Here is a 24,208-nt window from a genome sequence, read left to right on the forward strand (position 1 = left end):
AATGTATTCATATAAATAGGGAGATATCCTCTCATTGTAAAGTATCCAGCAATTAATACAAAAACCCTAGTTCTTGAGTGTTTTTGGGCAAAACCCTAACTTCTTTCTCAAGAGATCAAAACCCCTCTTTATTTTCTAGTTTTAATCCATTGTTTTAGAGGGAGATCTTAAGTGAATTTGTCCCCCCACTCAAACAAATTCATTGTGTGAATTCTAGATTCAACACCAATCTTTTAAGTATGTAAGTGTTGGAGTTTTTAAATGGGTTTTCTATTAGGGAAAAATTAGAAATAAAGGATACAAAAGGTTTTTTTTAAATAAACTTTTTTATTAGAAATAAATGGGGGTTTTAATTGTCCTTTTTTATTAAGAGATAAAAAAATACAATTACGGTTTTCTCACATGTACTTGAGATATTAATTTACATAAGTATAAAATATTAGGGAAAAATTAGAAATAAAGGATACAAAAAGGTTTTTTAAATAAACGTTTTTATTAGAAATAAATGGGGTTTTTAATTGTCCTTTTTTATTAAGAGATAAAAAAAATTCAATTACAGTTTTCTCACATGTACTTGAGATGTTAATTTACATAAGTATAAATTTACATAATTTAATATCACACAAGTTAGAAAACACGCGCTTCTTTCTGCCATCAGCTGTCGTAAGAGAAGATAATCTTCTTACGGCAGAACTCAGCTACCTCCGGTTTCTTCAGTTTAGGTTTGGTCGCCACATCAAGGCTTCCTCCTCGAAGTTTGTATTCATACCTGGAATATATCAAAGACTCTTGTGATATCTCCATGTATATATATATACCAAAAAATTCACCCAATGTGCTGATAACAAAACTCAAAAATGAAAATGGTTAAATCCCTTACCAAAGCTTCTCTACAAGGTCGTACCTAATTAACAAAGATAAATAGCTTTAATCTTCTGTAATGAAATCAAAACTATATATAGCAATAACTTAAGACAAACAAATCTCCTAATGGAAAAATCAATTTACTTGGGTAGGAGAGGGTATGGAGCTGCTATCTCTGCCAATTGAAGATAAATCTTATGGTAGCCCAAAGGTACACCATTCTTCTTTTCAACAGCCTGCAGTAATAAAAGGTTAAATCAGAAATCGTACTTTCAAATAACTACTTGTATAATTTTCATCATAGGTAGGTATACACTACTTTTTAAATGACTATTTTTCATCTATTTTCATCATTATATTAAACTACTCTCACCTCCTCTGCTTCCTCAGCAGAAGCAAACTCAATAAACCCATAGCCCACATGATTACCCATGTGGTCTCCAATAAGTCGAACTCGAACAACTTGTCAACTTCTCCAACATCTTCGAAGAAAGTGACACTGTAAAAATAGAAAGATAATATTTTATCTGTCACGAAAAAATATGCTCCGCAAACAAAAGTGGAAATTTAAGGTGTTACTTACATATCTGATAACTGAGTATTGCAAGCGAGACCGGAAACAAAGAGCGTCTTCTTTGTGACAACAAATGGCTGAATAATTTAGCCGCCAAGTGTGTTAGCACGTACAACTCAAAGTAGAAAAGGACTTAAAGTGCATAACAACAAAAAGTAGACTCATGTGAAGATTCTGATTTATCCCCAGAATAAATCATCTTTCGACTTTATGGCAATAGTTCTATAATTATATGACAGATAATAAAAGAACAATACCTCAACAAAATCGGGAGTTTCATCAAGTCCTTTCCCTGCCTCTTTGCTTCTTCCAACAGAAGGCTTTCTTGTGTAAGGTAGTCTTCGTACCTGGAACATCCAAAATTCTAGTGATCTCTCTATGTAGACCAAAAACCTCACCCAATATGCTCTTGGTGAAAAAAAAAAGGCAAATAGTTAAAAATAAACTTACCAAACATGGTAATCTATGCAATACTTATACCTAAGTAACAAAAAAATAGCGTTAGTCTTCTGTAATGGCATCAAAACTCTAGCAATAAGTTACAACCAGTACGGTTACATAAACAAATCTCCATAACATGGAAAATCAATTACTTGGGTGGATGGTTTGGAGCATGAAACATTTCAAGAAAAATCTTGCGATCATGCAAATATTCACCGTTCTTCTTTTCCAGCGCCTACAGAGTATTAAAAGATCTAATCAGCAATCCTACTTTCAACTTGTCTATATTTCATTATTACTATAAAACTACTCTCACCTTCTTTGCTTCTTTATCAGAAGAAAACTCAACAAAGCCATAACTCAGATGTCTGCCCTCGTTGTTTGAAATAAGTCGAACATGAACAACTTCTCCAACATATTTGAAGAAACTGATGCTGTAAAAATGGAGGATAAAATATTAGTCATGCATGAAAAAGTACTTGCTCCAAGAGCGAAAGAGGAAATTTAAAGGTGTTACTTACATATGTGATATTTGAGTTTGGGGAGAGATATGGGAGACAAAGATCGTCTTTTTCTGTACGGCAAGTGCCTGAATTTAACAGCCAAGTTAAATTAGCACGACTCCAAGGAGAAAGGGACTTGAATTGTATAGAAACAAAAAGTTGCCTCATCCCCGGAATAAGTCATATCTGTCGACTTTGTGACAACAGTTGGTTCTGTTAGTAAGTAAACACTACGCTTCTTCTGATCCTGACATGTTTTAAAGATAGTAAGAGCAGGTACCTCAACATAATCAGGACTTTCATCATGTTCTCTCATCAAAAAAATCATATGATCGTGCAAATATTTACCGTTCTTCTCTTTCAAAGCCTACAGTAAAAAAAGATTTAATCAGCTATAGTGCTCTCAAATAACCATTTGTCATAAGCGTACACTAATTGTCAAATGACTATTTATATACTTTTTCATCTAATGTTTTTTTTCATCATTACTACAAAACAGCTCTCACCTTCTTTGCAAGGTTAGCAGAAGCAAACTCAACAAAGGCATAGCCCAAATGCTTGCCCTGGTTGCTCACAATAAGTCGAACACTAACAACTCTCATATATTTGAATAAACGTTTGCTGCAAAAGTGGAGGATAAAATATGAGTCACGGAAAACTTGCTCCCAGAAGGAATTTTAAAGTGTTACTTACATATCTGATATTTTAGTGTAGGGAGAGAGATTGGCGACAGCAAGTACTTTCTGAAATTAAAAGGTCAAGTGTGTTAGCACGACCCTAAGGAGAAGAATTTTTAAATTACATACAGACAAAAATAACAGTAGCCTCATCTAAAAGAATAAATCATCTTTAGACTTTTGTGGGAAGAGTTGTGTTATTTTGAAGATAATAAGAACATGTACCTCATTGTAACCAAATCCTACGTCTTCTTCTGTCAGAAGGCTTTCTCCTCTAATGTAGTTTTCAAACCTGGAATATCAAAAACACTAGCTAGTGATCACTCCATGTATACCAACAAAATCCACCCAATGATAACAAACTCATCAAAAGGATTATAGTTTATATGAATTATAATCCTTTGGATCTTCGGATTATTTGAGAGCTTTGGGTTTACGAAACTATATTTAAATTATGTATAATTCATTGATTGATATAATATATAAGTTTATTTTATGCAAAAAACTTTTACAAAACCATAAAAAAATATACATAATATTCCGACAAAAAGAACATAAGAAATACCGAAACTGTATCATGCACACAAGTTAGAAAACACCAAAACGCTTCTACCATCGGTCGTCGCAAGAGAAGATATAGACATATAGTCTTACCCTTTTAACAAAATCACGTAAGGTTTTAATACTAGTGCAATTGTACAAATGCTCATACACTATGCATCAATAGTTTTGTTATCTAACGCAGATTCCTAAAAACTCTCCTATTCACCTCCGTCTCCAACCTTCTTCCTACATAAGCTGTGTAGTGAAGCCCATTTCATTAGCTACGCCCCATAGTCTCCCGCATCAAACCTAGCTGCAAGAATGCACTTCGCAGCTAAGGACCGGGAGATTCATTTGATGAGGTTTTTTTTGGATGAAGAAAAAAAAAACAGTTCCCTTAATTTTATCATCCCCAATATTTTAAATAAGGCTTAAGAGAAAGAATCCAGTTCATCAACGTGATTACAATACCTGTCTTGAAAGAGAAACTTCTGCTCGCCTAACCTAGTCAACAAAGCTTCATATCCCTCACCTGCTCTTTTGTAATCTGTTCATACAAGACCATGAACTCTAGTAACTAGTTCGAATGTTCACAAATATAAACCACAGATTACTAGCAAATCGACAATGATCATGGTTAAGAGTCGTAAAAACACTAGATTTAAAAATGTGAGCCAAATGAAATTAAAAAAAAAGGTGAGATTAGACTAACTAACCACCCATCCTGAGCCTTGCACAGCAGTAACTTCAGCACTCATCTTTCACCAAACCTTCTAGGGAGCCAAAGTGAGTGTCAATATCGCTGCCAAGAGATCTCTTCATCCTCTCTAGCACAGAACAGAATCAAAAACTTATTTCCCCATAGCTTATCAAACCAATCCAACTGGTTCTGAGCTCAAGACCCAGGAAACCCCAAAGTACTTCTAAGCCAGCGAGTGTTTGATTGACTCTGATACAAACCTTCATCCCAATTTCAGACTCTATTCATCAAAACTAATCATCAGCTTCATAACTCAAAACCAAATTTTCTCCACGAAATCAACTGATTAAATTCCTAATTCCTTACGCTCAATTCAATGGATCACGAGGCCGTAACATGCAACTTATTCTAAATTTCAACAAACAATAACCCCATCCAAACACGATCAAATCATTCAAAATCGAGATCGGAACAAAAAACGTCAAACACACACACCTCCGCCGTTGAATTTGATAGGGCTCTGCAACTTAACAACAGCAGAAGCATCATCACCCTTGTTCACAATCACAGCCTTCGCCGTCGAACCAATCGCCAAATACAGAAAGAGAGAGAGAGAGAGAGACGCGACAAGGCAACGAAGAGTAACAAAAAAAAAAAAAACTCAGCCAATCATCTGTTGACACGCATGTGGTGCACCACCATTTCCATTGGAGCTGCTCTAAAAGTTCAATAAAATCAAACCGGTCCAAATTTGAACCTCACCACCGGTCCAAGTAACTACTAGACCGCTTTTATTTATTCACACTTGGACCAAAAAAATCAAAAATTTGATATAGGAAATTGGAATTCTCAGCTTCGATATTCTTTCTTTTTGTTTCATTCAGATCCCAAATTCTAGGGCTCCAAAGTCCTTTGATTGATTCGCCTGGAATTGCCATTTTTTCTGAATTCCCCTAAATTTCTTCAAGCTGGATAGGCACCGAAGGGATCGCCACGAGAGTGGCGGCTACGATGATTCCTACCATAACCACCGATCTCATCCTAGAGGTCCGCCTCGTCCACCAGATTCACGCTTCGAAGAGGATGATGATGACTTTAGCCGCCGTCGTCGTCGTCGTGGAAGCAGCCCTAGCAATTATCGAATTGGAAATGGGGGTAGAGGTGGAGGTCGACGCTGGGAAGGTGACAGCCCTACGGATTTTGATGGTCCCGGAGATGGAGGTGTCCGTCAGATGAATGGTCCTTCTGATAGAGTAGATTTTAAGCAGCCCATGGGTCCTCCTCGCCATGGTGGTGGTAGTTTCCGTCCTATGGGTTTTGGTGGTTTTCGTCCCATGGGTCCTAACGGTCGCGTAGGAGGAGAAGGGAAGCGGTCAATTGCTGGAGCTGGCGTTGGCAGAGGTGGATTTCGGTCTAGCGGGCATGTGAAGTTCCCGCCTTCAGAGAGTCCTGATGGAAGGAGATTTATAGGTAAAGCAAAGGATTCTGATTATTCTGTTAGACCGACTACACCGCCGGTTCAACAATCCCTTTCGGGTCGTAAAAGAGGGTATCCTATCTCAGAGCATGATAGCTTTACTGGAACTGGTAATCATGAGTTCACTCTTCTTTCTTCTATATGTCTTTATTCTTGTAGTCTTTTAAGGTTCCCGAGGTTCTCTTGATTTTGTGGAAATCAACTATTTCCCATGTATGTATCCTTAGCTCGGTAATTTTGATTTGCAGATGTTTCTGATCGTAGCAGTGTTGTCAAGCTTTTTGTTGGCTCCGTACCAAGGACAGCTATAGAAGAAGAAGTGAGTCACTCTGGGATATATTTATTTAATTTGCTATCTATATATGCACATTGCTGATGTATTTTATACCTGACTCTTTTCGTACCTAGATAGTTCTTAGGTGTGATTTTACCTTTTCTAATATCTGTCTGTTGGATTTTTGACATTCCAGGTCCGTCCCTATTTCGAACAACATGGAGATGTTCTGGAGGTTGCTCTGATCAAGGACAAGAAAACAGGACAGCAGCAAGGTATGTTACTCTCAATTTCACTAGGATATAGTCGTGATTTATACTTTTTAAAAATTTCAGGTCTCCCTGAAAAGACTGATGGGAAGCAACCCCAGTCTCGTCAATGGCCTCCATTTGTTTGCAACCATTTTCGGGCTTATTGCTTATGCTTACGAGCGTCTTATCTGTGTTCGATTCTGTCACAGAAGAAGGCTACCTCTGTAGTTTGTTACGAAAGGGTTTATGTACTGACCTTGGGCAAATAGTTTGTGCTCCTTGTGTCTATTCTAGAACTTTAGATGTGTTTGAAAAGTGTAGCAGACTTTATTGAGGGTGTTTTAGAGTTGGAATTAATGTACAGAAAACTGAAAAGATGGTTTGCTGTTGCCTTTATAGTGGGTGTTGGTTCAAAGAACATCGCTATTTTCCTCTCCTATTGAATGCATATATCTTTACTCTTCCCTTACATTATTTGAAATGTCGTGTATGGTCTTGACAGAATGAATGTATTCTTAGGCTGGTAGTTCAAAAGATGGTTTACCTTATTTGCTACCCATACGGGTCAAGATTTGGCCGATTCTTATTAATTATATAATGTTGGATGTTTGGCGTCTTCATTTCTTTTTATCCATTTTTGGATGTTCTGTCTATTGGTTGATGAAGGAGTTCCCCTTTTACCTTTTTGGATGCTTGATGCCGGAATGAATGTTTTCTTTTCCTTTTCCTGTGTTAATGACCTGAGGAACTAGAATGACTGTTTTTCTTTCCCCTCTCTCTGAATGGTCTGAGATATCATTTTTATGTATGGTCTTCCCTCTCTCTATTTTTTGGATGGTTGTGATATGATATACCACATTCCGTCATAGATGAATGAATGTTTTGTTGGGTAGCTCTTATTTTTCTGTATGTTCCTTGAACTATTGATCTTTATTTATGTGGAAGAGATGTTTGATGGTAGATTTTTTTGTATGCTCCCTTTCGGCCAACCAAGCCTCTCTGCTTGCTGCAACTATTCTTTTTATATTGAATTTCCTCTTGTACAATTACATTTAGTTCTGTCTTCATTTTATCAGAGTGAAGAATTACTAGATGATGATTGGGCCAAATGGCGTGATTGTATGTGTTGCATAGTTATTAATTAATTCTTGACTTTCCAAGAATTTTTGTATCTCTAACTGCTACACCTTTGTGGATGGCATAACAAGTGCATCTGATTGTGGTTGACATAAAAATTTTGATCTCAGTTTGAATGTAGTAGATTCCATACAACTCTTTCTTCAGTCATGTGAAATGTTAGGTGGTGCGAACACATGGAAGGAAATTGATTGTTTTAGTTTCTTAGAATAGTTTTTAGAATTAGAGTAGTTTTTAGAATGATATCTTGATTCACTTGCTCTCCCTGGATCGAGCATCAGACAGAAGTCTAATTATGTACCACATGAAGAATGCATATTCTTTCTGAATTGCAATTATTTTCAGTGAATACTGATAAATTGGGGTTATTTTGCTCATAACTGTAGTTTATTTTTTGAAGTTTTCGAACGCTTGATGTATGGTGACGAAAATGTGATATATGTTCTTGTTTTAATTATCTGTTACTTATCAGTGGTTGTGATTCTACATGGTGAATCACCTTGGGCATGTAGTCAAATTATATGTTGGTATTAACTTGTACAGCTCTCTAGATTTTTTTCCCAATGTATGGATCTTGTTTGCACAAAATCAGCCACCCTTTGTCTGAAAGTCCCTCTTGTAGATACGTTATTTGCAGATACCGATTATGCTATTTACAAAATATTTTATTGCCATACGCACCATTAAAAGACATTAATTGATTCTCTCCAACAACCTTACCAATGATCTAAGTGGAGGCCGTCAGGGCATCTCTTATGACTTTGAACAGTGCCAGTTATTTCTTCAAGATTGTGGTTGTGTGGCTTGTACATTTATAATGCAGTTTTTATTAGTACCACTTGATGTTGATAGGGGGGAAAGTTGAACTTTAAAACAGACAGCTTAAGTATCATATTTAATGCAGGCTGTTGTTTTGTAAAATATGCAACGTCTAAAGATGCGGATAGAGCCATTAGAGCACTGCACAATCAGATCACTCTTCCAGGGGTAATTACAAATGAGGCTTTCTCTTATCAAGAACAGGAAAATATAGGTCGTTTCACCTTTCATATTTTGTTAATTTTCAGGGAACTGGTCCTGTTCAAGTTCGATATGCTGATGGGGAGAAAGAACGCGTTGGTAACTAACTTCCGCACATATTATATCTATGTGGCTGTCATTTTCTGGTGTTCATAGTGATGACCAGACGCTGTATAATTTCAGCTTACAAAATTGAGATTATGTGGAAAAATGCTATGATTTTTAAGGATGTGGATCTTTGTTTTTTTTTGTTGTCTTTGCCTCATACTCAAGTCTCAACTGATTTAGTTATCTTCTTCTGAAGGGGCGCTAGAGTTTAAGCTTTTCGTTGGTTCACTAAACAAGCAAGCCACTGAAAAAGAAGTTGAGGAGGTATGTCTCATATTCCTACCTTTTGAAGTTGTTACTTACTTATGGCAGATTAACAGAACATGGAAGAGTTTTAAATTTCGATATTATAATGTCCCTTGTTGCAATGCTGATAATTCTAAATGATTTGATGATGCTTTAATTCTTAATGATTTTATGATAATTCTTAATGGTAAGTGGCTGGAAAAATGATGTCAATAATGCAAGCGCTTACCCATTTTACTAACTGATTAATCTCTTCCTTCAGTTGGATCCAACTGTTTGAATGTCAGGATTCTTTTCTTACTAAATAAAATTAATAAAGATGTGAAACGGCTACTCAATTCAACTCATTCGTTTTCAGTTCTTCCTATATTTTTTTGACAAACCATTGAATTGATTTTTCGTTAACAGATCTTCTTACAATTTGGCCGCGTTGAAGATGTTTATCTCATGCGTGATGAATATAGACAGAGTCGTGGTATGTCTTGTCACTGCTACTAGATTCTATAACTTTTTTGATGCATGCTGGGTGCGAAGATGGTCATACTGTTTTTCACTCATGTAGGATGTGGGTTTGTTAAATATTTAAGCAAAGAGATGGCGATGGCAGCTATTGATGGTCTCAATGGAATTTACACCATGAGAGTAAGCTGTGAAACACATAAGTATTTAACTTTTTCACGTTATAACCCTTTGGACCTGTTTTGTTTACTGGCCTCTATCCCTTCCCCAGGGTTGCAATCAGCCACTAATTGTTCGGTTTGCTGATCCAAAGAGGCCTAAACCTGGCGAGTCAAGGTATTGCCTTGAAGACTATGTTTTGATTAATAATAATTCTCTTATCAGGAAAATTGTAATATACCTTTATTCTTTGTTCTGTCTGAGTTACATTTCTATACGTATCGACAAGTAGTTTCTATTTCCAGGGACATGGCACCTCCTGTTGGACTTGGTTCAGGGCCTCGATTTCAAGCTTCAGGACCAAGGTAACTGTGAAAAGATCATAATTATGCTCATCAAGTAATTATATATTTTGACTAACTCTGGTCTCCTCATCTCTATTTGTTAGGCCTACCTCTAACCTTGGTGACCTTAGTGGAGACGTAAGCCACACAAATCCTTGGCATCCGCCGAATTCACCAAAGATAGTCCCTCGTAGTAACACTGGGATCCGTGGTATCGGAAATGACTTTTCCCCTAGACCATGTCAAGCATCGTTGCCTTCAAATCAGGTGAGAACAGCTTGATGATCATATATATCATCTTAAATCTACAGACTTATACAAGTAACCGCTTGCGTGTTTGTTCATATAATGCAACAACCATGATATGTGTTGCAGTCAAATGATATTGCCTTGGTTTGCAGTTTGACAGTTACTGAGGCAATTTTTTGTTTTCAATAACTTGACCTTCTGAGGATGTGATTTGTTATATGTGACATTTATAATGTTAGGGTGGTCCATTGGGTGGTTACGGTGTTCCTCCCCTTAATCCTCTTCCAGTCTCTGGAGTTTCATCTTCTGCCACATTGCAACAGGTAATTTAGCTAAATTTTTCCAATTACGCAAATCTGAACATGTTGTGATGATTAACTTGGAGTTCCAACTGTTTCTAGCAAAAACGGGCAGCTGGCCAGCAAATATCAACATTACAAAAACCTCTTCACGGTCCACAGGATCTCCCCCTCCGTCCACAGACTAATTTCCGTTGGGGCCAGGCACCCTTGCAGAATCCTTATGGTTTTAGCAACCAGTTGCCTACCTCTCAGCTGCCGCCACAGCAAAATGTCACTCTTGCAACTGGTCCTGAAACTCCATTGAACATTAATCTACGACCAACAGCTTTGTCCTCTGCAACTGCTCAATTTCCCCTTCGTTCCCAGCAGCAACCGCTACAAAAGATGCAAAATCCTCCTTCTGAGCTAGCTCAGCTCTTGTCACAGCAAACTCAGAGCCTACAAGCAACATTCCAATCATCTCAGCAAGCAATTTCTCAGCTGCAGCAGCAGGTGCAGTCCATGCAGCAACCAAACCAAAATTTACCACTCGGCCAAGCTGGTAAACAGGAGGTTCGTATATAATCTCTCAGTTTCGTCTGCCCTGCCGGGTTTTTCAGCTGCTGTAGTGTTGTTTTAACTATTATTTCCTGATAGACATCAGTTTTTTATCCTTCTTGTGTATAGTATTCTCTCCCGTTTGTAATATACCTCCGTACTACTTCTTTATCAGTGGGCTGGATCTGCAATTCCAACAGTTGTTAGTACCACTGCTTCGACACCAGTTAGCTATGTGCAAACAGCTGCACCTGCAGCAAGTCAGAGCGTGGTTTCTGTCAAATGTAACTGGACCGAGCATACCTCGCCTGATGGATTTAAATATTATTACAACGGTGTAACGGGTGAAAGCAAGGTGAGAACTGAGAAACGTTGTTCCTTTTTAAGTATATTTCCTTGTGTTTGTTGTGCTATTTATAATCCTTAAACAGGCAATACATGTATATATGAAGTTCGTCAATATGTGCCATAACATGTGTATAATTTGACTTTTTCAGTGGGAAAAACCTGAGGAAATGGTAGTGTTCGAACGAGAGCAACAAGAACAGCAACAGCATCAACCGAAGCCAACTATACAGCAGCCCCAGACCCAATTACAGCCGATGCAGCAACAACCACAACAAGTTCACCAACATTATCAGGGCCAGCAGCAAGAACAGCGACAGCATCAACAGAAGCCAACTATACAGCAGCCCCAGACACAATTACAGCCGATGCAGCAACAACCACAACAAGTTCACCAACAGTATGAGGGCCAGCAACAACAACAGCAACAGCATCAACAGAAGCCAACTATACAGCAGGCCCAGACCCAATTACAGCCGATGCAGCAACAACCACAACAAGTTCACCAACAATATCAGGGCCAGCAATTACAGCAGCCGTTTTATTCTTCACTGGTTGGTTTCGTTTTTGTGCTGGTTACATTCATATAGTTGTCTCACATGGTCTCTAACATGCATATTTACTCTTTCCAATTGGAGTTGCAGTATCCAACTCCAGGGGCCAACCATACTGCTCAGGTGTCTATCTCTTAAATATGTTTGCTTATTTTCTATTTGGATGGCTAATCTTGTGGTAGGAGGAGATTGACCACCTTATTTAAAATGCGATAAGCCATAGTTTTACCAACTTGTTCAAATACAGATAACAATCTCTAACGTAAATGTCTGTTTTCCATTTCAAAATGCAGTATCCATCATTGCCACTTGGTCAAAATAGCCAGGTACATATCTGAACTGTGAACTTATTTTCACATTGAACTGATTGATGGAAAATCATTTTTTCTTTTCTGGGATGCAGTTTCCTATGTCAGCAATTGCTAAAAATACTCAGGTATATATCTTATTATGTATAGCAATCTCTCAGATCTTCTGATTACCTTTAAATTTAATCGAAGAACAAACATGAATTTAATAACATTTCGAAAAGAAACATAATTGATATGAGTTCCTTGGTTAGAAATGGTAAGGGCAGAGATTATTTTCTAATCTGTTTGGATTGTCTAGGAATATGGTCGGACACATATACCCATGGGAGCTGCTTCAGTGAATGATCTGTCAAGAACCCAACAGGTGATTATAATTTTGTCTTCCTTTGGTATTCAGATGTTCTTTTTTGTTGAAACCTTTTTCTTATTCTCTTACAATCATATCTCTGTTTCCAGAACCGTCAATCTCCCCAAGAAATCATGTGGAAAAATAAAGCTTGAGGTTCCTATCTTCCGTTTCTCTCCTGTCTTGTATCATTTTTTGTACCGAAACACAATCCGCCGTTATGATGTTTTTCTAGTTTGAAGTTGCATCTATTTCTGTGTTGATCAATAGTTCAATACTGTCCAGGTACATGAAACGAGGAGCTAAAATATCTCAGTAACTAAATAGAAGAACTTCTGGAACTAATTAGTCAAGCAGAGGAAAAACAGCAATGGCAGTGGTCTTAGTATATGTATTTCTAAGTTAACCCCTTCAGGTATTATAGATAGGTGATTCGACGACCATCTACATTCTTTCTTTTCTCTAATCAGATATTTTCTTCTTTTTCGTTTCAAGAGTTGCCGAACAATGGCTGTTGTAACATAGCTATCGCAAGTCAAGTTTCATGTTTTGTTAGTATTAGTAACTTAGCTGGGAAAACCAAACTTTGATCCAGTTAGGAGTCATATAATTATACGTACATTCATTAATTGATAACAGCCCTGTTTTAGAGTTCGAACTTGATTGTTCATCCATGTGTTCGTTCCTTCCGTAAATTTTGTTAAACCACAGTCCTATGTAGTCTTCTTTAAATTTTTATATAAATATCAATAAGTCTGGACTTGGATATACATAGTTCAATCCATTTATTTTTAGTTAATAACTCTGCAATTCCTCCTAATCTCGCTATTAGCACCACCAGTTATCCCTCCCATTTTAACCATAGCATTCTTAAAATCCTCAAAGAAAACAGACTGATCCGCTGCGTAAGTTCCAACAATTGCCCTCGTTCCTGGGTCCTGAACCGCCAAAGCTTGGTCAGATGGAAGCAATCCCTCACCTGAGAGGAGGTTAACATAGTACTGGTTGTCAAATGTTGATGGCGTCACCAAGTCAAGCTGAGTGATAGCTACAGAGGGGTCAACGGTTGAGCACAGCTGCTGTAGTGACTCGAGGAAGTCAAGGTTATCTCCATGGTTAGCCGGTTCTCCAGTTTGTAGCGGCAGCAATCGAGCTGTAAACGAAGTGCAACGTGCCTTTCCCAATGTATGTCCACCTGGTTTACATTATGGTTAAGTTTCATTATCTTGGGTTTTCTTCCAAAACGGTTGGTCTAGGTAAAGAGAAAGAAGGGTACTGAAGAATGCATACCGGATAGAGCAACCATGTCGGTTTGTGAAAGGCCGAGCTTTTGGAAGATGGAGATGAGAGTTGGTACGGTTGAGTTTGGTGAGGGCAAGCCAGTTGTTGCTGCCTGTTTGCTCGCTGTTCTACTGTCTTTTCTGCCTACTTCCACCTCCCAGCTTGGTCCACCCGACTTCAAAAACCCAATTTCAAAGGTAATCAACCAAAACGTTAAAATGGAGTTCAAACGGTTTATAAGATTATATGACTAGTAAAGGCTGAAGATAGGTACCACAACGACTGAATCTCTAGCAGCCATAGCAAGAATATCTGCGCATGAGACGGTCTCTGGACATACAGATTCAAGATCAGACTTTATAGAATCGATAACTTCGAACCCTCGGAGAGAATTAAGATTAGGAGGCGCCGTCTTTTCACCGACCAGTCCTTCTGTGTCATCCAACAACACCGAAGCATCACATCCCTGTAATGCAAGGTAAGTCAAAAACACACATACCGGTTCGTACGTACTCTTGCTCTGCTTAACCGGCACCAATTAATTTGGATTTGTCACTTTTTGACCGGCATAATTAAATGGTATATAAAAAGACGGGGATTAGTTAGTTAACCAAAAACTACTAAAACAAAGAGATGAGACTTGCATTAACAAAACAGTCGTGAAAATGAAGACGGAGAAGAGAAGCTGCCATTCTTGGATCCTGTAACACCGCTGTTTGGACCCACGAGTAGACGATAGACTCTGCTTCAGGGCAGCTATTCCGGTACAGACCGAAATCAAGAACCAAACCAAACCCTATACCGAAGCTAGAACCGGTTTCTCCACTTCCGTCTTCGCAAGTCTCGCTGAAGTTGGTTGGATTAGACTCGGAGAGTGAGAGAATTGGCATTGCAGCGAAAAGCATAAGGAACAAGTTAAAGACCTTCTTCATTATTGCCGTTATAAGATATATGATCTCTCCACTTTCTTCTATGTTTTAATATTCAATGGAGTTGGTCCTATTTTTTAAAATCTAGTGAATGTGTGTCCATATTTATAGAAACACATACATAACACGTACATATATTGTATATATGTTATATGTGTAACTGCATGACTGCATCTGCATGTGCACTTTCAACGAACGAATTACATATATATACTTTCCTCGTCAAATTTATTCATATATACGTCAATTAATAATGTATGTATATATAAAACAAATACAAACTGTGAGCGATGTGTTATAATATAGGATTACTGATTCGCATAATGCAATCTATGATCATCATATATGAAGACAATTAATGCATTACTTGATAAAAAGCCTTCAATTTTTTGTAGGTAGTATATAAAAAGTCGCAAGATAAAATTGAAACCAAATTTGCAAAAGGTAGGTCTCTTTTCTTCATTCTTTATTTGTCTTTTGTTTTGTAATTAGTTGTTAAAAATACAAATAAAAAATAAAGGAGGAACAAAAGAGTTGTAAACTGTAATGAATGAAGAGGAAAAAAACATAAATAAACCATGTTGCTGCTACTAGACAGAGAGAGAGAGAGATGTGTCGGTGAACACTGTAGAGTTAAAACTTGAAAATGAGAGACCAATTCAATAGTTGGAATCTGAATGAGGTAATAAATAAGCTACTTGTATGAACGAACCATTATGATTTTAACTTTAGAAAAGTAATTAAGTGGACAAAATAATTACAGAATGATGATATAACATAAGGTGCAAGCCTGCAAGGGGGGTATGCATGTGGTTGTTCATGTCAGTAAAGAAAGAAGATAAAAGTACATTACACATCAATGAAGAAAGGGTCAAAATTTATTTCGTCTTGTCCTCTCTTCGTATTTCTCTATTTATTTGTTTTACCGGTACAATTTATATGGGCCGTCGGCCCATTAGCTTTACGTAAATGCCCGAGAAAGTTTGTGAAATTACATACGATTGCCACTACACAGTCTTTTTACTGGAGCTTGACCTGTTTCTCTAATGTCCGAGTGAACGATTGATCCCGCCAAAGACACTTAGCTGAGGAGAGTGAGTAATCAAGAAGCATTCAAAAACTCCTTAGCTAAAGGAAAGATTCTGCGAAGATGAGTACTATGAAATTTTGTCGCGAATGGTACGAATCTGTTCCCTTTGTTTTTTGTTGTTGGTAAAAAACGAATCTGTTCGTCTTCTTCTTTTATACTAATCTCTTAGTTCATCTTGAATTCTGTATCGCACCCAGTTCGTATAAGTCCATAAATTTCTGAAATTTCATCGAATGTTTTAGTTTTTTTGTTTGTTTGGGGTTTTTGATTATGTTGTCAAATTCGATTAAAGTTCCATTTTTTTTTGTGCTCTACTTTGATATTTGTGTATTGGGAAATATTGCAGTAATAACATTCTCTATCCCAAGGAAGACAAGGAGCAGTCGATTCTACTCTACGCTTGCCGTAATTGTGATCACCAGGTAAGAAGTTTAATATGCTGCCTTTGATAAAATTAGGGTTCCATAGTGTTAGTAACATAATGTGGTGTTAAATCGTCTTGAAACTAGGCCATGGCTGAGAAACTAATAGACTTTGAAGTTGTTCACTGGTAGAGATTTCTGTAAAGAGTTCATTTTAGCTCTCTTATACGGTTAAGAGTCGAATGTAAAATTTATAATGAGTTTAGAACTTTGGATCCTCATTCCAGCTCATTGTCATTGTCTTTTAGATCATGATACTGATTGGTAAAGATAATGCCATTCAGTATAGAGTTCCTTGAGACCTTTTTGAACAAATGCAAACTCTAAAAGCGTTTAGACAACTAGTTATGCAACTTCTTACTGTTTCTAAAAGCGTTTTGAGTTTCAACAATAGCCATTGGGTGCACAAGCATTTCTTGTTATGGAACTTCTTACTATTTCTGAGTCTTTTGTGTTCTGTTTGTTAATCCGATCATTGAGCCTTTGTTAGCTTCTGAAACTTATGATATCCCATATGCCATCTTCTGAAACTGGACATGCTAACCGAGCTATCAAACTTATTGTTAGCTGGATGCCTGGATTTACTGTCCTGTTGCTATGAATGTACAAGATTTTGAAATTTGTATTCTTTTTGAGCATTTGGCTTTGCAGGAAGCAGCGGATAACAACTGTGTTTACAGAAACGAGGTTCATCACTCTGTAAGTGAACAAACTCAGATCCTATCCGACGTTGCTTCCGACCCTACTCTTCCACGTACCAAGGCAGTGCGCTGTGCCAAGTGTCAACACGGGGAAGCTGTCTTCTTCCAGGTGAATCATTAAACTTGAAAGCTTAATCGTTATTTCTTCATCATTCAGGACTTTTTCTGATCTAACTTCAAGATCAAAAGAGATCACTTTCTCTTGCTTATCCTATTTGGTTATGCTACTGCTACACTCAACATCTGGCCCATTCGGTTTATTAAATAGCTTGTGCGTATCATTGAATTTGCAGGCCACGGCTAGAGGCGAGGAAGGAATGACGCTGTTTTTCGTTTGCTGCAACCCGAACTGTAGTCACCGCTGGAGAGAATAGGAACTATAGAAACATTACATTTTTTCCTAATTTCATGTGTATCTGAGTTCCTCTTTATGAGTTTCGTGAAATCCAATTTGGAGTTTTATGTGTACTTACAAACATGAATATTGTTGAGGAATGTTCTCGGGTTCTTGAACTTTCAGGGTCTTTTGTGATCATTTCAGTTTTTAATTGGGTCTAATTATAAATCTATTGGTATCTTGGGGGTCTGATCCGAAAGTTCGTCGTTATCCATGGATACGTGGAAGCTTGAAATCGTCGGAGAGATTAGTAGTGACTTCTACTTCTAGTTAGTCTAAGCCGCCGGCTGCTCTAACTTTGCAATAACGTGTGATATTATTAATAGTAAGTTGATTAATTTAATCTTCTAAATAAAATTATTATCATAATGCTGTGTTTACTTAGTCAATATTGAATTTGAAGTTTTATGTTCAAATGAATGATGGTATTCGCCCTGGGATAAATAACCGACCCGACCCGAACCAAAAAAAGTCGGTTCGGTTCAACTTCGGTTATTAAGGAGAAACCGATCGGAAGGATTTCAAATGAGATTCGGGTATCACTTCGGGTCGGGTTTGTTCGGGTATTCCGAACGGTTAACCGATATTTTAGCCTAATACCACCTCGACACCACCTCCTTAGTTGTTTACCCTAATATCACCTCGACACCACCTCTCTCTTACAATTTCTCACCGAGTCACGACCACCGACGAAGCTCAGTATCACCTCATCTTCTCGTCTTCTTCGTCTTCTTCATCTCTCTTGGTAAAGTATAATTTCTCAGTTTGTGTTAATTTGGGAATTAGGGATTGAGTTTCTGCTAGTCTTGGCACAATTTCTCAGTTTCTGCTAGTCTTGGCACAATTTCTCAGTCTTGTACTCTTGTTTGTTCGTGTAGATGTCTATATCAGACGAAAACACACCCAATGTGTTGGGTGAAGAAGATGAAGTTAGAAATACAGAACCATCTGTTTGAGAGAAAAGAACAAATACAGCCCGATCAAGAAGTGAGGGTCCTCCGAAGATAGCAAAGAAGAAGAAGAAGCAGGTTCATAGGGCTGAGGTTTGGCAACATTTTTTGGAGAAAGATGATGTCCAAGGTTTCAGTTACTGTCAGTATTGTAACCAAGAGATTGGTTGTGATACTAAGTTACATGGGACAAGCTCCATGAAGAATCATCCGGAGAGATGCAAGTTGTACAAGGCATATCAAGAGAGTGATACTCAGAAGGTTTTCACAAGTGATACCGCTGGTGCAGTTGCAGTTGTTGCAGTTAAGCATGATAAAGCTTTGTTTAGGAGGTCAGTGAATGAGATGATTGTTTTGTATGAGTTACCATTTGCATTTGTCGAATCAGAAGGCTTTAGGAGGTTCTGTGCAAATATGCTCCCAATGTATACGGTTCACTGTAGGAGGACAGCAACAAAAGACATATATGCTATGTTCTTAAGAGAGAAAGCCGCATTGAAGAACCTGTTTTGCGCCGAGAAGAAGAGAGTGTCTTTGATGACTGATCTATGGGTAGCTCCTACAACTGCTTGCAGCTACATGGTGGTGACTGCTCATTGGGTTGATAAGAAATGGGATTTACAGAAAAGGATTATCTGGTTCAAGCCTGTGACAGATCATAAAGGGGACACCGTTGCTGAGCATTTGAGTGCATGTCTACAAGAATGGGGCATTGAAAAGGTATTCACCGTGACACTGGATAACGCTAAGGCGAATGATAAAGCACTTAGGCAATTCACAGATGCTTGTAGGATGATGGGGCCTGATGCATTAGTCAGAGATGGTTCAATGATCCATATGCGTTGTTGTGCGCATATATTGAACTTGATAGTCATGGATGGTTTATCAAAGGTAAATAAGAGCATTGTGGGCATTAGAAATGCAGTCATCTAAGAAGTTCAATTATAGTGTAGAGAGCAATCATCTAAGAAGTTCAATTATTCGGAAAGTGATGAAGAATTTGTATGAAGAGTATGTGCAGCGATCCAGTCGCCATTCTCAAGCTGAAAGTACAGGAACCCGAAATGAAAATGTGCCTGAAACAATTATCCTTTTCGAGGATGATGATGATGACTTGGAGAGCAGAGATTCTTTGTATGAAGAGATGGAAACAGAGACAGTAAATGAAGAAGTTACAAGTGAGCTTGACATTTACTTGATGGAGAATCGTGTGCCAAGAAAGAAAAACCCTTTGGGTATGGATTTTGATATCTTATCATGGTGGAGACGCAATAGTCATAAGTTTCCAATATTGTCAGAACTTGTAAAAGATGTGCTTGCCATTCAAGTGTCGTCTGTGGCTTCAGAGTCGGCATTCAGTACAAGTGGAAGGATTTTGGATCCTTTCCGGAGTTGTCTATCTCCTCACATGGTTGAAGCTCGCATATGTACTCAACAATGGCTGAGAAATACCATTCAGACAGAGAAGCTTGATAGTTTGGTTCAAATGTTAGAAGAACTGGATTTTCATGAGTCTTTGGGTAAGCAAGTTTGATGTTTGTCAATCTTTCTTATGATATACAATTTATGGCTGAATTCTTTTATCTTTAATTGCAGTAACCAAGACATTGGAGGATGTGGATGGACCTATGGAGAAGTCGTAAACACCAAACTTCTCTTTCACTTACTCTCTAATCTCTATTCTAAGTGAAATGGTGGATTATGCCTTGGTTTGTTTTCTGTTTTGAATATTTTGCTTGTGATTCAGTTTTTTTGGATTTGGATAATGATGAACTTATGATGACTTGTTTCAGTAGAATGGATATGATTGCAGTTGCATTTAGGTTATGAAAGCATGAATTAGGCAATGTAAGTGATGAAAATTTGAAAATACAGGTTTTTCGGTTCAGTTCGGTGGGTTTTCCAAAATTTCGAATTACCCAAAACCCGAACTGAACCGACATTTTCTAGATAACCGAATAACCGAAAAACTGAGATAACCAACTCGACCCCACCCGAATACCCGAACTCATAGGCTGAGATGGTATACACTTCACGATTTGATGATGATTAGGTTTATGTAATGGAGGTCTCCTGGGGCTGCTCTCAACTCTCATCAGTCATCATATATGAAAAAAAAAGGTAAATAGCCAACTTGGTCCACCACAAAGTCAAATAATCAGTTAAGAACCTCATTAGTGGAATTATACTTGCTTTTGATTCAATGACACTGATTAGGAGCTTATCCTTTTGTTGGGCAGCGATTAGGAGATTATCTAAATTTCACTAGTTAGAAGTTGTTTACACGTAAAAGCAAAATATCAAATGTTATATTTTGTGATTGAAGTTGTTTTACGAATTTGATCGATCCGTTGTGTAATCGAGTAATGTTTCTCGTCATTCATTATAAACATTGATTTAGTCATAGAGAAAAAATTAAAAGCAGAATATAGCTAGGTTGATTTTGTCAAAGTTTAGAAAATATAAGCAATGTCTTAATTTCTCGAGTTTAGAAAGAGACATTTCTCTACCCAATTTTTTGATAAGATCTTCTCTTTTGCATAGATTGTTATATTGACCATATGCTTGCAGCCTTGCACTCAAGCTAACGTTATGTACTCAATTACTTGACCTGACCAATGACTCATACAATTTGAATTAATAAACAAAGATATTTGTCACACACTTCTACAGTTCTACGTATATGATACAACCTATACCCATCCATATTTTAAAATAAATAAAAGAACTTAACGTACGTACCAATGTTAATTAGTATATAAAGAACAAATCTAATTAGACAAAACTCGTTCAACATTAAATCTCAAGATGTCACAAATGACCCCAGCAATATTTCTCCTTATTGCTTTCTTCACAACCATCCTCACTCCAACATGTCTCTCTCTTAAATCCTACATGATCTATTCTCATTTTTACTTGAAGATTATAAACTTAACTAACCGTAGTTACGTTTTATGATGAAACCAGGTGGAGAACCAGTAGGTGTGTGCTATGGAATGATGGGGAACAACCTACCTTCAAAACCAGACACAATCACTCTCTTCAAAGAAAAAAACATCAGACGTGTTAGACTTTACGACCCAAACCAAGCCGCTTTAAACGCTCTTAAAAACACCGGCATCGAAGTCATCGTCGGCGTTCCAAACCCCGATCTCCGTTCACTCACTAACCCTTCTTCCGCTAAGTCGTGGGTCCAAAACAACGTGCTTAACTTTTACCCCGCCGTTAGCTTCAAGTACATCGCCGTCGGTAACGAGGTCTCTCCCGGGAACGGTGGAGATCTTGTGCTCCCTGCCATGCGTAACGTTTACGATGCTCTAAGAGGTGCGAATCTTCAAGATCGCATAAAAGTGTCAACGGCCGTTGATATGACCTTGATTGGGAACTCTTTCCCTCCTTCCTTGGGAGAGTTTCGTGGTGACGTTAGGTGGTACACGGATCCCATCATCGGGTAATTATCATCACTTAACTATTATCATACTTCTTTTTCTGTGGCGTCGACTCTAGAACAATTACCAAACCATGTCTTTTTTTTTAGTCTAATGGTTTTATATCAAACAAACCAAATAATATTATAACCGTGTAACGAGTTCAAATATTCACTACACAAAATAGCTTAACTAAAATAGTTATGGTATCACTTGTATAAAACATTACATAGACTTTTGTCTTTTTCACATAAACCGATTCTGAGAAATGAAAAAAAGTTCAAATATGCGAAATTACCTAAACTCTTAATAATCAAATCCTATATATCATGTCACGCTCGAAATACTATTTATATTGTATTTCTTGTAGCTTTGGCCATCAAATCACCTATTATGCCATACTATTTTGTTTTACAACGTGTTATTTACAAATATTTTTGTTAAACAGTTTTTTATTTAATAGGTTCTTACTTCTTAGAGTTCATGCTTGTTTGAATAATTATTTGCTCTTACGTAGGTTTCTAACGAGTACAAACTCAGCGTTACTAGCCAACATCTATCCTTACTTCAGCTACGTAGACAATCCACGTGACATATCTCTCTCTTACGCTCTCTTCACATCGCCTTCCGTTGTCGTATGGGACGGCTCTCGCGGCTACCAAAACCTCTTCGACGCCTTGATTGATGTCGTTTACTCCGCTGTCGAACGATCAGGCGGCGGATCTCTTCCCGTGGTCGTGTCCGAGAGCGGATGGCCTTCGAACGGAGGAAACGCGGCGAGTTTCGACAACGCGCGAGCTTATTACACGAATCTTGCGGCCCGAGTGAGAGAGAACAGAGGAACGCCGAAGAGACCTGGAAGAGGAGTTGAGACGTACTTGTTTGCTATGTTTGATGAGAATCAGAAGAGTCCTGAGATTGAAAAGAACTTTGGTTTGTTTTTCCCTAATAAACAGTCGAAATTTCCGATCACGTTCTCCGCTGTGAGAGCTGGTACGGCTGTTGAGTGATGATTTTTATATGTAAGCTCGTCTGAGATTTATGTGAATGTTTGCACTAGTATCGACTTGGGAGAGATAATCCCATATAGATAAATTCCAAATAAAAATAAAATTTCAAGATCATGCACAAACTTAATTCGTCATATATATATATATATATATTTATAGCTAGAAAAGCAAAGTTGAAGATTTCTTTGTTCTTTGAAACCGAACAACAAAATCAAGAGAGAGTTGTGAAGATACCAATAGAAACAGTACTCGTCTTTGAGGCAAACGTATCATGTTTACAAGAATATTTCCCAATTCCTCAATCATATAATAAACCTTCTCATCATTAATTCTTTGTTTTATACTAGTTTGTTTCTTATCATTCTTTTCCAAAATTGAATAACAGGACCATTGGTCCATTGGAATATTTATCTCTTTTAGATGTGCATTTGTTTTTACAATTCTACCATATTTGATTAGACCAAACAAATAAAAATAAAATAAACTAGACCTTAGAATATTTCTATTATCGAGTAAAAGTTGAAAATAATTCTATAGTTTTGAAGTAATTCCAATTGAGCATAAAAAAAACTGTAAAATAATTATTCAATACATTCAATAGAATTTGATTTTAATATTTTACTCATTTTCAGATTATATATCTATGATTATTCCTTTTTCGGTTTCTAAAATAACCAGTCAATGTTAAATATGAATTAAGTTTAGCTATTATTTTTTGTATAATATGTGATGTTATACAACTATTTTCACGGCTCCAAAATATATATACATATTTGTCACGATTGATTATTTTCTATTTGGATACAAGATTGATTATTTATATTTACTATGTTTTGAACCCACGCTATGCGTGGGTTTATTTGATATATTTTGGTGGAAAGTATATATGATTGATGACAATTATGAATATTAACTTATAGAAAACTTTAAATAACGATTAAGGCAAAATTTTATTTCATATACACAAATTATAAAATATATAAAAATTAGTTGTACTAAAATCAAATCAGATCAAAAGAATCATGAATTTAACTGGACGTCTAGGTGAGACAGTTCAGACATTCGAACTGGTGATCTTGCATATACTAAACCATTTCTTTAACCACTAGACAAACAAAACATTTTTAGAATAATGAATTAATCTCGTTTTCTCATATTTAATTGACAGCCACCATCTATGTCTTCATGCTCTTTTTCCACTGTTTTCTTAGTCTTCGTATTCTTTCTCTTCATTTTTATAGTCAAATTTCATGATAATTGTCATCATTACTTTTACAGTCCGGTTCTTCGTTATACTCTTCTTCTTCATCTTTTTCGTCAGCTTCCTCACATTCGTCTACTGAATAATCATTTAAAACTTTTAATTTAACTACCACATAACTTGTTAACCCATCAAACTCCAAAACCAAAATCATTGCCTCTTTTTCGAAAAATTTCATGGATCAGCATAGTCACCACATGCACTCAATTATTGATACTTTCACCCATATATTTACCCAGTTTTAGATCCACATGTATTTAAATCTTTAATACTACAAAATTGCAAATTACTTGCAGAGAAAGTAATATAAACACATAC

The 24,208-nt window shown here is 37.1% G+C and overlaps 5 protein-coding genes across 12 annotated transcripts; 3 read left to right on the forward strand and 2 right to left on the reverse strand.

The window, feature by feature from the left end:
- Nucleotides 1-508: 508 nt before the first annotated feature.
- LOC104718744 (uncharacterized) lies at nucleotides 509-5,065 on the reverse strand. Of its 7 annotated transcripts, none has more exons than XM_087470147.1 (18): nucleotides 4,798-5,065; nucleotides 4,319-4,429; nucleotides 4,074-4,149; nucleotides 3,285-3,351; nucleotides 3,076-3,125; nucleotides 2,889-3,003; nucleotides 2,663-2,749; nucleotides 2,546-2,575; nucleotides 2,401-2,468; nucleotides 2,196-2,313; nucleotides 2,032-2,114; nucleotides 1,889-1,918; nucleotides 1,696-1,785; nucleotides 1,448-1,515; nucleotides 1,238-1,363; nucleotides 1,009-1,100; nucleotides 881-904; nucleotides 509-769 (listed from the first exon to the last, which is right to left on the reverse strand). In XM_087470147.1, exons 2-15 carry the CDS (start codon nucleotides 4,323-4,325, stop codon nucleotides 1,290-1,292), a joined length of 963 nt encoding a protein of 320 aa, XP_087326273.1. In that variant the 5' UTR covers nucleotides 4,326-4,429; nucleotides 4,798-5,065; the 3' UTR covers nucleotides 509-769; nucleotides 881-904; nucleotides 1,009-1,100; nucleotides 1,238-1,289. The 7 variants fall into 7 exon arrangements, with proteins under 7 accessions (XP_087326273.1, XP_019086705.2, XP_019086706.2 ...); XM_019231160.2 differs by lacking the exon at nucleotides 2,546-2,575 and adding an exon at nucleotides 3,829-3,915 and having other exon boundaries at nucleotides 4,798-4,994; XM_019231161.2 differs by lacking the exon at nucleotides 2,546-2,575 and adding an exon at nucleotides 3,829-3,936 and having other exon boundaries at nucleotides 4,798-4,935.
- On the forward strand, nucleotides 5,063-13,079 carry LOC104718747 (flowering time control protein FCA). Of its 2 annotated transcripts, none has more exons than XR_015568989.1 (21): nucleotides 5,063-5,889; nucleotides 6,028-6,098; nucleotides 6,250-6,328; nucleotides 8,346-8,428; nucleotides 8,509-8,560; nucleotides 8,766-8,833; nucleotides 9,224-9,290; nucleotides 9,378-9,457; nucleotides 9,546-9,610; nucleotides 9,739-9,798; nucleotides 9,882-10,044; nucleotides 10,266-10,349; nucleotides 10,428-10,880; nucleotides 10,995-11,220; nucleotides 11,363-11,764; nucleotides 11,855-11,887; nucleotides 12,058-12,090; nucleotides 12,168-12,200; nucleotides 12,374-12,439; nucleotides 12,532-12,577; nucleotides 12,707-13,079. XR_015568989.1 is itself a non-coding variant. In XM_087470146.1 (21 exons), the coding sequence occupies exons 1-20, from the start codon at nucleotides 5,535-5,537 to the stop codon at nucleotides 12,574-12,576; spliced, it is 2,472 nt and encodes an 823-aa protein (XP_087326272.1). In that variant the 5' UTR covers nucleotides 5,063-5,534; the 3' UTR covers nucleotide 12,577; nucleotides 12,707-13,079. The 2 variants fall into 2 exon arrangements, 1 of the variants encoding a protein (XP_087326272.1); XM_087470146.1 differs by having other exon boundaries at nucleotides 11,041-11,220.
- A 37-nt stretch (nucleotides 13,080-13,116) lies between these two features.
- Nucleotides 13,117-14,704, reverse strand: LOC104718746 (peroxidase 40-like). The gene is made up of 4 exons (XM_010436549.3): nucleotides 14,347-14,704; nucleotides 13,977-14,168; nucleotides 13,712-13,877; nucleotides 13,117-13,616 (listed from the first exon to the last, which is right to left on the reverse strand). The coding sequence occupies exons 1-4, from the start codon at nucleotides 14,632-14,634 to the stop codon at nucleotides 13,213-13,215; spliced, it is 1,050 nt and encodes a 349-aa protein (XP_010434851.1). The 5' UTR covers nucleotides 14,635-14,704; the 3' UTR covers nucleotides 13,117-13,212.
- An 892-nt stretch (nucleotides 14,705-15,596) lies between these two features.
- Nucleotides 15,597-17,357, forward strand: LOC104718748 (DNA-directed RNA polymerases II, IV and V subunit 9B). The gene is made up of 4 exons (XM_010436555.3): nucleotides 15,597-15,810; nucleotides 16,068-16,143; nucleotides 16,795-16,953; nucleotides 17,138-17,357. The coding sequence occupies exons 1-4, from the start codon at nucleotides 15,782-15,784 to the stop codon at nucleotides 17,216-17,218; spliced, it is 345 nt and encodes a 114-aa protein (XP_010434857.1). The 5' UTR covers nucleotides 15,597-15,781; the 3' UTR covers nucleotides 17,219-17,357.
- A 3,587-nt stretch (nucleotides 17,358-20,944) lies between these two features.
- On the forward strand, nucleotides 20,945-22,751 carry LOC104718750 (putative glucan endo-1,3-beta-glucosidase At4g16260). Its single transcript, XM_010436556.3, has 3 exons — nucleotides 20,945-21,066; nucleotides 21,159-21,642; nucleotides 22,137-22,751. The coding sequence occupies exons 1-3, from the start codon at nucleotides 21,000-21,002 to the stop codon at nucleotides 22,627-22,629; spliced, it is 1,044 nt and encodes a 347-aa protein (XP_010434858.2). The 5' UTR covers nucleotides 20,945-20,999; the 3' UTR covers nucleotides 22,630-22,751.
- Nucleotides 22,752-24,208: the final 1,457 nt, after the last annotated feature.

The sequence above is a fragment of the Camelina sativa genome, chromosome 10 (assembly GCF_030686135.1).
Source record: "Camelina sativa cultivar CO46 ecotype springtype chromosome 10, ASM3068613v1".
NCBI lineage: Eukaryota > Viridiplantae > Streptophyta > Magnoliopsida > Brassicales > Brassicaceae > Camelina > Camelina sativa.

Bases quoted from the DNA above. Each gene is read 5' to 3' on its own strand.
- LOC104718746 (XM_010436549.3), bottom strand. From the start codon at position 14,634: ATGAAGAAGGTCTTTAACTTGTTCCTTATGCTTTTCGCTGCAATGCCA. The intron at 14,169-14,346 runs GCAAGTCTCATC...CTTGCATTACAG, and splicing joins TTCACGACTGTTTTGTTAAT to GGATGTGATGCTTCGGTGTT. The intron at 13,878-13,976 runs GTACCTATCTTC...GGGTTTTTGAAG, and splicing joins CTAGAGATTCAGTCGTTGTG to TCGGGTGGACCAAGCTGGGA.
- LOC104718748 (XM_010436555.3), top strand. From the start codon at position 15,782: ATGAGTACTATGAAATTTTGTCGCGAATG. The intron at 15,811-16,067 runs GTACGAATCTGT...GAAATATTGCAG, and splicing joins ATGAAATTTTGTCGCGAATG to TAATAACATTCTCTATCCCA. The intron at 16,954-17,137 runs GTGAATCATTAA...TTGAATTTGCAG, and splicing joins GGGAAGCTGTCTTCTTCCAG to GCCACGGCTAGAGGCGAGGA.
- LOC104718744 (XM_087470147.1), bottom strand. The intron at 2,469-2,545 runs GCAACTTTTTGT...TGTTAAATTCAG, and splicing joins TGACTTATTCCGGGGATGAG to GCACTTGCCGTACAGAAAAA. The intron at 2,115-2,195 runs GTGAGAGTAGTT...AATACTCTGTAG, and splicing joins CTGATAAAGAAGCAAAGAAG to GCGCTGGAAAAGAAGAACGG.
- LOC104718750 (XM_010436556.3), top strand. From the start codon at position 21,000: ATGTCACAAATGACCCCAGCAATATTTCTCCTTATTGCTTTCTTCACA. The intron at 21,067-21,158 runs GTCTCTCTCTTA...TGATGAAACCAG, and splicing joins AACCATCCTCACTCCAACAT to GTGGAGAACCAGTAGGTGTG. The intron at 21,643-22,136 runs GTAATTATCATC...GCTCTTACGTAG, and splicing joins TACACGGATCCCATCATCGG to GTTTCTAACGAGTACAAACT.
- LOC104718747 (XM_087470146.1), top strand. From the start codon at position 5,535: ATGAATGGTCCTTCTGATAGAGTAGATTTTAAGCAGCCCATGGGTCCT. The intron at 8,834-9,223 runs GTATGTCTCATA...TTTCGTTAACAG, and splicing joins CTGAAAAAGAAGTTGAGGAG to ATCTTCTTACAATTTGGCCG. The intron at 11,221-11,362 runs GTGAGAACTGAG...TGACTTTTTCAG, and splicing joins GTGTAACGGGTGAAAGCAAG to TGGGAAAAACCTGAGGAAAT.